This window comes from Semicossyphus pulcher, unplaced genomic scaffold (genome assembly GCF_022749685.1).
Source record: "Semicossyphus pulcher isolate SPU_LCO1_2020_fin unplaced genomic scaffold, fSemPul1.0.p SCAF_3, whole genome shotgun sequence".
In the NCBI taxonomy this organism is placed as follows: Eukaryota; Metazoa; Chordata; class Actinopteri; order Labriformes; family Labridae; genus Semicossyphus; species Semicossyphus pulcher.
The window spans coordinates 33,315,061-33,326,966 of NW_027211704.1; the positions used below are offsets into that span (position 1 = coordinate 33,315,061).

An 11,906-nucleotide genomic window follows, 5' to 3' on the forward strand; every position below is an offset into this window, starting at 1 on the left:
ATCTGAAACAAAGGAGAGTGTAATTACTGTACAGCTGAAAAAATCAGGACGGCGACCGCTGAAGTGTGAACCAGAGCTAAATAATGTGCTGTATTATTGTAAGACAGAGAAAAGGCAGGAAAGGAGGGTGTGAAAGTGTCAAAAGAGGAGAGACAGGGCAAAAGGCTGTGATGACCTTTGCTCTTCATGACGTATAAGAGAAAGGCATTGCTCATGAAACAACCAAGTATCTGCTCCACCATGTTCGTATCACGCGTCCATGAGGCAAAAAGTGACACTGACACTTAAGTAAGTAAATATGCAATGATCAGACGTTCATAATAAAGCTTGCTGAGAAACATTTAACTTGGCGATCACAGTTGGTTAGGTTTAGGCGTGTTAGTCCCGCCCCACTGTGCTATGATTGGTTGGGAAAGTGAATCGGTCAGTCACAGAACTTTAACCCAGGAGACCACTGTCCTTGTCCTGTGTGAAAGTCAGTGTCAACTAATTACTATTAAGTAAGTATTGTCATATTTGCTCAAACTGTCACTTTAAACATGCAGTAGCACATGAGAGCGATAATCTGTGAAAATATCATGCTCCTCTGGCTCCTCCTACTGCTCCTAATCGCATTTGTATGAATCCAACGCCCCCCAAACACTCAACCAATCAGAGCCGAGCAGTCTCTCAGGCTGCTGTCAATCACACGCTGCGCAGCACCACTCCTCTGCGCATGCTCACACGGTCGAGCTCAATTTCTTCAGTTTGCGCAGCGTCAGCCAGTTTGTGTCCACAAAGGCTGAAAAACAACCACCAGGAATGAAAAAACTGCCCATCCCTCCACTGCCAACTACGCTTACACTTCAAAAACCGTTAAACAGAAGAAGAGAAATTAGGAAACGGCAAGCTGAAAAGAAAGAGTTGGACCAAGACAGAAACGAAATGAGAGTAAACATTGGAGCGGCATTTCAAGGTGGAGAGAGCTACAGGACCTGAAAGGATTAAAAAGCGATGTGAGTTAGACAGTTCTGCTCGACAGGTAATTACCCCAGCTTCATTTCTGCTGTATTTGTTTCACATTGCTAAGATGTCTGCGGTTACTGTGACGTTGTGTTACGTTGGTGTTGCAGTTGGGCTAACGTTAGCTTGTTCTCAATGTGACTCAGCGTTGTTTCATGGCGGAGTGGCTGAAAATATGTTTGTGAAGTGTCCAAGCAGTGTAACCGTTTCAGACTTTCTCCTGATAGTTCTGTGTGCCTGTGCTCTCACGGCTAAATGTACACAACATCAGTGTGTTACTGCTTAGTTGGCGCTGTTTTTTCCACAGTCTCTGTTAGCAAACTAAGTGCTGGTGGTTTTGCTAATTAGAATTAGCTGTAGATTATCGTTCACAGCAAAAACACTGATTTCCGCTGGTTTGATGTGTATCTGCTTAGATAGTGTTGGTGTTGTCTTACAACGGCTGCGGTTGTTGTCATTTCACGTTTTTACATAGTGTAAATCTGGCTCCTTCAGTTGCTGTGGTTACTAGCCTGCGCGCGTGATAGCCTCCTCTGCCGGGAGGGCTTTGGAGGCAGGACTGAGCGCCGCGGAGGGAGAGGGACCTGGAGGTTATAATCTTTCAAATTTTGAAGCAAAGTCCGCTCTCTTCTCCATCTTACCTACTGCAGCGTCAAAGAACATTAAATTGTAATTCCTTTATAGCTGTGCTTCATTCTTCTCCACCATATGTTCGTGTTTGTTCACTAAACGACTTTAATCGGCTCACCTTGCTTCTCTTCAGTTATTTCTCCCCACACACCTTTACCTGCTCTGCCTGCACACAGCAGCTCTTTCTGCTTCTCTCTTCCTCTCCGTCTGATCTGTTTACATCCATCATGACCTGCTTGTTTTACAATGTCGCCCAAAAAATACAACTCGTGTTTCGTATTTTTCACCCGCGATCTCGTTTTCACAGCAGCAGGTGAGCTGCGCGTGAAGGAGGCTCATAGTTACCTGTCAAACGTTCAAACCAGACTAATGAGACCGACACTACACTGCTGCACTTGCATGTTTTAAATCAGAATAACATTGTCAGTATTTAACAGAGAACGCCTCAATCAATGCATTTACAGGAGGGATGTAATAGTGAACGCACGCGTGAAGAACGTGTGTGTGTGCGTGCGTGTGCGTGTTTTCTGATGAGCATGTGGGACACGCTTCTGCAGGTATGGGAGAGACAGAACGCAACTTAATCGATCGCGGAAGACGATCTTTTTGACGGTTAAAAAAAGACGCATTAAAGAGTCCGACAGGGAAAAATCTCCTGCTGTGAAGGACATGTTTGAAAGGGACGGTCCAGAAATGTCAGAAGTGTATGTGTGAAAAGATACAAAATTTGTACATGAGCCAGAGTGAAGCTCAAAATTGGAACTGAAAGTGTTGCTCTGTTTATTTAAACGTGAAAGAACAATAAAAAAAATGTCCTTAACATTAATAAATAATTGTGATATTAATGTTGATCAAAAGAATTGTATTTTTCATGTCGGCTGTAATAGTGCAGCCCTACTTAGTTCCGTAAACAAGACTAGGTCAAAACCTAGTATGTGGCCCACCACATCAGGTCAATGTGCGCGTTTGTGGGCAATGTGTTACAAGGACTAAAAAGCAGGTGCGTGCTGCAGACTTAGGGTAAGACAGAGGACAAGCAAGGGAGGAGCAGCCCCGCCTACTCCCCTGTACAAAGTATCCAGAGCCATATAGACAGAGTCGAGTCAGTGGAGGTCCAATATGCTCCATGATCGGCTATTGCGATGTCGCAACTCTCTCTCTCTGGCTCTGAAAGTACAGTAACTCACTCAGTCATTCAGTCAGTCAGTCACATACAGACCAGTGTGTAGGGCTGACCCCGGCGGTCAGCCAAAAGTATCGCCTTTAGGGGTGCTGCTTTACCCCACTCTCTCCTCCCCACATTTCCTGTCAATCTTCACTGTCCTATCGAATAAAGGCCAAAACATAATCTTAAAAATCCACTTTGTTACTGGTTCACACGGAACACCTACCCAAGTTTGTTTTTGACTCACACAATCTCGAGTACCCCCACAGGTGCTTCAAAGTACCCCCATTTGAGAAACACTGATGTCCTTACATTGCTTAGTGTGATACTAGTCTGCATAAAATGAAGGAGGAACACAGATTGATGTTTTAGTCATTTAAAAACACGTCCTCTGTAACACTTGGCACGCCGACCTCCATGTGAGTTTATAACTGATGAGGCGGGAGATCAATCCCTCCCACTGAGGCTGGAGGTCACGCTGAGACGAGTGTGCTAAATGAGCTAAAAAGTGAGAAACTAACACATTAAGCACGATGAAAGCTCGATGTTTCACACTGACTTCTGAACTATGTGCAGTGTTTCAGAGATTTGAGCTCCGATCAGACCTCAGAAGGGCTTTAAACTCAATACGGTGGTATCTAAAGTGTTTTTTAATAGGATTTGGCCTCTAGCATGACTAAGTGGTCACCGCCTACTGTCTGTATGAGTAGGATAAGCAAGGACTGTCTCCCACTCCATGCTGTACTGTTACTCTATGTTCCTTTCACAGCTACTGCACTAGTGTTTTTAATGTCTAACATCTCACGTTTAACATTATATGCAAACATGTTCATGGTGTCCTGCAGGCAGAGAGTCAAGTGTCAGAGTTTATTTCTAGCACCGGGTGTTTTTAAATCCAAGTCCTACCTGTCTGATAGGATAGGACATTATCACTGAGAGACTTACTGTGACTAATGTCAGATAACTTTACACACTTCAGAGTGAGGTTTTGTTTTCCCAAAAGCTTCACATCTGAGCTGTTTCTGGCTTCTGAAGCATAAATTCAACAGAAGACGTCTTTGTGACATTCTGGCTGCGACGTGAACAAATCCCGGGCACTTAAGTTCCACCAGAAGCGCCACGACTCGTCTCAGCAGCGTCCCAGAAGCTGCCCTCAGCTCAACTCTGCTTAAAAATACACACCTGGTCTATTTTGGATGCAGCGGCTGTGAGCTGCACAGAGCAGATGAGTGTAACAGAAAGTCAGACTCTAGAGTAGAGTAATGGATCTCTTTAGTCTTCAGAAAAATGACCATGTGCATGCTCCTGGTCATGTAAGACAACCAGTGGTGTATTCAATCAGCGTGAGTACGCGGCTGCACTGAGGGGTTAAAAACTGGAAGTTTGCATTTTTTCAGATGAAACGGAGGCAAAGAAGACGGCGCCCTCTGACTCCCCTCTCTGTCACCCTGTCTTTCTCTTTCCATCTGGAGTTTCAAAACATCACCGTGGGACTTTGAGCTGCAGAATTCACTTTTCACTTTTCAGGAGAGACTCTGAATACTGCAAAGATTTTTATTTCAAAATAAGATACCCCGGCTTTCAAACTGCAGCAACATATACGAACTCTGCTGGGGTCTAAAGGGTTAAACCTTGAAGGATTGTTTTAATGTGAAACGGTGTAAAGTCATGTTGAGATAACTGATAACTGACGCCTCTGAAGAGAAGACTCACAGCATCGAGGACAGCTTTCAATCAATGAGGACGAGAAGAAAAGACTTTGATCATGTTCGTTTATTCATGATGTCAAACTTCAGTTTGTTCACATCACATCAGTGAAGTCTGTTCAATGATTCTTGTTCCTGATTTCATGAACAGATTCACTTCATCCACACCATCAGTTAGTTTGACCACAATCTGAACTATTGATTTCATCATGATCACTGAAGGTTTAAAATACCTCAGAGGACATTTTTCATCAGTTTAAAAATCAACAAAACATTTTCATATCAATGTGATTATAGATTTCTACAAATGTACAAAGTGGTGAAAACAAAATGTGTCCGTTAAAGAAAGGTCTGATGCTTTCTGTCTTCACACTCATGAATGAGAACAGAAACAACAACATATAAACGATCGATACAAATAATCAACAAACATTTAGAGCAGAGAGAAGTTTAAAATTTCACGCAGAGAAATGTGAGTTCATGTGAACGTAAGTCATCATGAGCAGTGAAAGCCTCCATGGATAAACACACACAGGAAGGAGCGTCACTTAAAGGATCTCAGACATTTACAGAACACATGAGAAGATGTCAAAGTCCCGCCCATAAAGTTTGATTGACAGATGAAAAATGTGACAACAATCAGCTCTCAGCAACAAACATGAATAAAATGAAGCTGAAGAATTAAAACACAGAAGTTAACCTGCTGTCCCTTACATGACTTCTGTCTATTTCACTTTACACAACTCAGCAGTGTCTCCAGTACAATATAACCTGAGTCCAGCACAGAGAGGCTGAGTGAACGTGGTCTGGACTCTGTGGAGGAGAGTCATGGTTTCAGAGATGCTGTAGAAGGACAGAATACCTGCTCTGTGATCCAGGTACACTCCGACTCTGGAGGACCGAGGACCTGAGACAGGAGTGTCAACATTGTTGTACCAAAAGTGATAACTGTTGTTGTAACACTGTAACGCCCAAGATTTGTCATTGTATCCAAATCCACATTCATCCCCGCCCCCTGCTCTGCTGATATTCTTGTATGCGACTGCTACATGAACTCCTTCTCCTCTCCTCTCCACCTCCCAGTAACAACGTCCAGTCAGACTCTCTCTACTCAGGACCTGTTCATAATCAGTGAATCTGTCTGGGTGACTAGAATAAGACTGTTGTTTACTCATTAATGTTGCTTTTCTGTTCCCATCAGATAATAACAGCCATGTGTTTGCTGTGTTTGGATCCAGTGTGATGTCACATGAGTACTGTAAGAACTCAGCTCTGGTCTTGGGCTCTGGTTGTGGCAGTAAAACATCCACTTCAGTCACTGTCTGTGAGATGTTTGTCCATGTCTCCCTCAGAACGTCCTGTAGTTTACCTCTGACCTCTGACACAGCCGCTGTCACAGCCTCAAAGTACCTCAGAGGACGGATCTTGATGCTGGATGAGTCTGTAGATTCACCGAGTGGTGACAGTGAGGGGTAGTCGTGTAGAAACTGGTTGTGATCCTCTGTGAGTGACAGCTCCTCCAGGTCAGCGTCTCTCCTCCTCAGCTCAGTGATCTCCTGCTCCAGCTTCTCCTGAAGCTCTCTGACTCGACTCACTTCAGCTTCCTGCTGGGATCTGACCTGCTGCTTCACATCAGAGCGTCTTTTCTCCATGAGACGGATCAGCTGAGTGAAGATCTTCTCACTGTCCTCCACTGCTTTATCGGCAGAGCGACTGATAGCCTCCACCTGCTGTTGAAGCAGCTCCACATCTTTCTCTCTGTCCTGGATTCTCTGCTGGATGTTTTGTCGACTCACCCCGAGCTCTCTCTGCCTCTCGCTCCTTTCTGCTGCAGCTGAGACTGTGTCGTGGCCTTTATGTTCGTCCATCAAACAGAGATAACAGACAGACTGCTGATCAGTACGGCAGAATATCTTCATCACCTCATCATGACGAGAGCAGACGTTCTCCTGGAGCTTCTTGCGGGGCTCCACCAGCTTGTGTTTCTTTAAAGGAGCTGCATCAAAATGAGGCTGCAGGTGTTTCTCACAGTAAGAGGCCAGACACTGCAGACAGGACTTGCAGGCTTTCAGTTTTCTCCCAGTGCAGACATCACAGGCCACATCTTCAGGTCCAGCATAGCAGGGATCAGCAGGAGCAGCTTGGAGTCCAGTCTTCTTCAGCTCCTCCACTAAAACTGCTAACATGGTGTTTTTCAGCAGGACAGGCCTCGGTGTGAAGGTCTGCCTACACTGAGGGCAGCTGTAGACTCTCCTCTCATCCTCTGTATCCCAGTGGGTTTTAATACAGTTCATGCAGTAGCTGTGTCCACAGGGAACAGTCACCGGATCCTTCAGTAGATCCAGACAGATCGAACAAGAGAAGCTTTCCTGGTCCAGCTGAACTCCTTTCTGCGCCATTTCACCGCTCAGTTACAACGACTGTCTGAGTTTCACTTCCTCAACACTAAAACTAGTTTGAACTCTGATCTAGTGTTTGTGCAGGGAGTGTCACCTGTTGTTGGCTACACCCATCTTTAACCTGTAGATCTGAAGAGGAGGGAACAAGGAAGTATCTGAGTCAGAGTGGAGCTGGCTGTGAGAGAGCGGGAAGAAGAAGGAGGGGTTATCAAGCTCTGCTTCACTCCAGGAAGAGGAGCGGTTTGAGAGCGATACTTTGTGTTTGTTTACAGCAGAGTTCATTTCTCATTTAAAAACACTTATTGTTTCAACCTGAGGAGGGAAACTGTTCTTTGAATCAGAGGGTTTGTGTTTGAAATAAGCTCTTCTGCTGCCCTTAAAACACAGTTTGGCTAAATGATGATAATTTGAACACAACAGAAGACAAATAGAGAAATGAATGCTGCAGAAGAAATGATGTTCTCAACCTTTTCTGACTTATTTTATAAAGTCCTTAAAGCATATTTGAAGAAGAACATGTAAAATTCAACATGTCGTTTTGAGTAAAAGGTTTATTTTAGATGCATTTCAGCACATTTATCAAATAAGTTCAATGTTGAAGCTCTGATCTCCTCAGGGATAGTAATTGTACTACAGTGGATGCCAGTCAGCACGGCCCCTGTCTTTAGAAACTGGCCAAAGTGCTGGCACGGATGCTAGGCTGTATGCCGCTGCAGATAGGGTCAATCCCACATGTAATGTATCAACTTATAAGGACGTCTCACCTATAAATCAATAGTGGTATCAATTGTACGCTATATATGAATATTTCACCGCGTTTCACTTTTCAGTAAGAACGCCTCTTTATTTGGCACTACTTTGTGTGGACCGCAACACATACGTGTTACTACGCCTGCAGTCTCTCTGTCGGCTAGTCTCATCTGTAAAACTTCCTCCTCTGTGTTCTCTGGTTCATAAAAGTCTCCAACGTGAAGAGCAAGCAAGAGTCCAGCTGGATCTTTTGGGCGTTGGTTTTGTATAAAAGCTCAACAACCGCAGCCATGGCGACATGTAGAGCCCATGTTCACGCTGTCTCCACCACTTCATCCACAGTTTGTTCTTTTTTCTTCCTGAATTTTCAGTAAAAATTCCAAAAACTATCACCACCAATTCTTCCTGCCCGTCGTCCGCCATGTTTGTTTACTCTGAAGTCTCGTTTGACAGCCAGAGATTTCGTGAGATCTCCAGGTGAGAGTCGGACTCTGGTTGCTGGTGAATGAACCTGTTAGTGTGTGGTGTGCTGTTTGGGTCATATCGTTGCTCTCCACACTACAGGAACAAAACTGTTCAATCTGTGTGGGCCAGCCTTCAGTCTCTACTGATGAGATAATCATACAGACTTTTAAAAAATGACAATAAAATTCTCCCTTTTCTGCACATTTTTCTCATTGAATTTTTTTTGTGCATTCACACCATATTTAAAGTCCTGAGTTTCTTTGTGGTTAATCACCTTGAGTGAAGAAGGTGATCATCCTGTTAGAACATTTTATTAGACGTGATTTAAAGGTATGAGTGGGGATTTTTTTATATTTTACTCTGATGAGAATAAAAGTGACATTACATCATTTTCATTCAAGTATTCTTTCATATCACCCGTTACAGTTCGTCAGGAGGAGGTTCTGCTTCTGCCTTTCAATGGATGTGAGACTAAAATACTTCACACTCTTTAAACTGACAGTCTGCAGACTAATTTGAAGCCAGTTGCTTTTATTCACCTGTGAACGAACAAACAGAAAAGATAAAGGCAGGAAGTGAGAAGGAGAGGTCCACACTGTTTCTCCTTAAAGGCTGGAGGAGTCACACATTAAGAGACTGAATGTTGTGGATGGTGAGATGTTGAATAATTCACAGCTGCAGTGAAAAGAAACACCCACATTAAAGTTAGAGGCCGGGCTGCTGTCTGCCTCCTGTCTCTCTAACAGCAGTTCATCATGATGGACTCGTCTGTACTCTCTGCTGGGTTCATATTAGTAAAGAAAGGGGAGAAACTTTAATACCTTTAATTATAGTTAATTATTAACTGGTTTGTCCTGCTTGAATGACAAGACTCCACACGTTTAGTTTCATGTTAGAACTTCTAACTCTGTTTTAGGATGCACATCAGAGAATATTCAATCTCGGATCCCATCGGCTATAGTCTGAGACGATACAGCCTCTGGGGACACCGCTGGACGTGCAGGGCGGTATAATAAACGACTTCCCGTCAAGACTTGCTTTTCCACATGCTGCATTGTTACAGAAAGAGAAACCGCTCTCTTGTGATTTACTCGTTATTAACGAGTCTTACCTGTGCTTTAATTTCAACCTGCAGATTTGTAAGAAGTAAAAATCCAAGCTTTGTCAGGTCTGTCCTCCGGAGGAGAGGAAAACTTTTAAAATGCTCGTTTGTTGAGCGGAGGTCGGATCGATCTGATGCATTCGAGGAAGTTGGGAAATCCGAACGCTGAATGGCTTTCGTGACACAGCGTCAAGGAAATTCATCTCAAGTTCAGTTTTAGATCTAGAGCAGATTGTTAGCTGCTAGCATGCAGATGTCTGTTTATAGAGATTAATAAGAAGCTAAATCATCGTTGGATCGCGCTGATGGGAGCCGGGCTGACGTTCCGCCTGCTTTTGCCCTCTTCACCGACTGTTTTTCTTGCATACACCGCAGCCTACTGATTCCTGATTTGTCAATATTACTCGGACTACAAGCGTAATCAAACGGAAACACTTGCCTTCCCAGAAATCCACGTCCCTGCTGACAGATTCTGCTATGTAGACTATTCTGTAGAGTGCAGTGAGTTTCTCCTGACACATTTGTGATTCAGTGCAACATTTCTCTCAAGTACTTCAAAATTGTTCCCAAAAAGGTGCTTCTTTCTTCTGTCCAAAGAAGTTCAAACACTGAAACATGAAATGCATTTTCAGGTGTCTCGGTACAGTTGTTGGGTGGCGAGAGAGACTAAATGCCCTCATGACTCCAATAAAAGATAAATCACTTTTCTCCTGCTGATTTCAAGATTTCAGATTCATCAAACAGGGTCACAGAGTTCAGGTCAGGTAGATAGAGGCCTATCATGGAAATAAGAACCTTAATCATCCTCTTGACACTGCTGGGCATCATACAATAAAGTACATTACTGTGTGAATGGTAATATAAGCCGATATAGTTTGATTCACATTTACACACGATCACACAGACACTCGTACAGACAATAGAGCCTCTCTGTCTGTGGTGTTTATGTGGAAAATAAACCATTATCTCTGTTTGTCTCCTGGACACTTCAGAGAACCAGTACGTTGGCTATTTTGTGCCTAACACCTGTTAGGATTTATAGAGAGAAAAGGTGAAGTAATTATGTGCCTTATTCTAACTGTCTCTCGCCTCAGTCTGCTCTCTACTCTGCTCTGTTTCCTACTGCACTCCTCTCTGTCTCTGATGTTCCGTTGTTCAATTGTTTCCTTCTTTTTCTTTGACCGCCTGTTAAGATGCATCTTATCTCAGGTGTGCACAATAACTGGCCCCTTGAAGGCACTTTGAACAAAGGTCAGAACGAGGTGATGTACAGTATTAGCAGCCGACCGGTCCAGAGGGAGGCGGGATTATTTGTGGGAGGATGACATTTAATTTCTGCTGCCTTGTTCCTCTTTAATTTCCTCCTCGTCTTTTTCTTCTTCACTCATCGTTCTGCTTCTGTTTCCTTTATTATTTATGTCTCTCTCTCTCTCTCTCTCTCTCTCTCTCTCTCTCTCTGTCTCTGTGTCTATATATGAGTGTATTTGTGTCTCCTCTGGTCTCCGTCCTCCTCCTTTCTCTCCTTTTTCTCTCAGATGACCTTTTAACCGGTGCTTCAACACCATCAGCTAAATAAGGAACAGCACAACACTCTGATGACCTCCTGCCCATCCCACACACGCACGCACGCACACACACACACACACACACACGCGCGCACGCACACACACACACACTACTACTACCACAGACACATACATACACTCACACAAACACACACACTTTGAGGCCGGTAGCATGAGAGAAGAGCCTGAGGTGTTCTGAAGGCAGTGACCTGTTAACGAGCGTTCATTGTCACAGCTAACTCGGCAGAGACAGGAACAAGATGTACTGTGTGTGTGTGTGTGTGTGTGTGTGTGTGTGTGTGTAGAGCCATGCACATTTGTGTACTACCTTTACTGTGTAGGCTGCACGGTGGTGCAGTGGTCGCCTCACAGCTGGAAGGTTCCTGATTCGAACACCAGTTCAGACGTCGTGGGCCTTCCTGTGTGGAGTCTGCATGTTCTCCCCGTGCATGTGTGGGTTCTAAAGACACGCTCGTTCGGTTCATTGGTGACTCTAAATTGCCCGTAGGTTTGAGTGTGAGTGTGAAAGGTTGTCTGTCTCTATGTGTCAGCCCTGTGATTGACAGGCGACCTGTCCAGGTGTAACCCCGCCTCTCCCCTAATGACAGCTGGGATAGGCTCCAGCCCCCCTGCGACCCTGAACAGGATAAGGGGTATTGTTGATGGATGGATGGACTCAGTTATAGCAACTGTGTGCAAATAAAACTATTTTTATTATTGACAAAGTGTATTAACAAAAATATTGGTAATTACAAAAATCTGTATTTGTATGGAAAGTGTTTTATATGTGTTGGACTTCTAAAGTAATTATTGGGACATACATGATCAAAGTTACATTTTTAATTACAATAAATACCATCACTTAAGCAAAAGCCTTTAAACACTTTTTTTAATGGGAGAAATAAAATAGTTCCTCAGGTGGACTTTCAGTTCGAGCTGGTAAATCCAGAGTTACTAAACCGAGGTAGAAACCAGCACCATGCAGTCCAATGTGCTCAGGAATATGTGATAGTGTTTATTTTTATATGACCATCCCAAATATAAAGCCAGGTCACATAATAGTTTCCACAGTTACATTTTAAAACCATTTACAGTAAACACAAATCTGTACTCTGATGTCAC

At 43.8% G+C, this 11,906-nt stretch overlaps 1 protein-coding gene across 1 annotated transcript; it reads right to left on the minus strand.

The window, feature by feature from the left end:
• Positions 1 to 4,573: 4,573 nt before the first annotated feature.
• LOC138605327 (tripartite motif-containing protein 16-like) lies at positions 4,574 to 6,917 on the minus strand. The gene has a single exon (XM_069677505.1). The coding sequence runs from the start codon at positions 6,900 to 6,902 to the stop codon at positions 5,229 to 5,231; it is 1,674 nt and encodes a 557-aa protein (XP_069533606.1). The 5' UTR covers positions 6,903 to 6,917; the 3' UTR covers positions 4,574 to 5,228.
• Positions 6,918 to 11,906: the final 4,989 nt, after the last annotated feature.

Coding starts and splice junctions, on each gene's coding strand:
- LOC138605327 (XM_069677505.1), bottom strand. CDS start 6,902: ATGGCGCAGAAAGGAGTTCAGCTGGACCAGGAAAGCTTCTCTTGTTCG.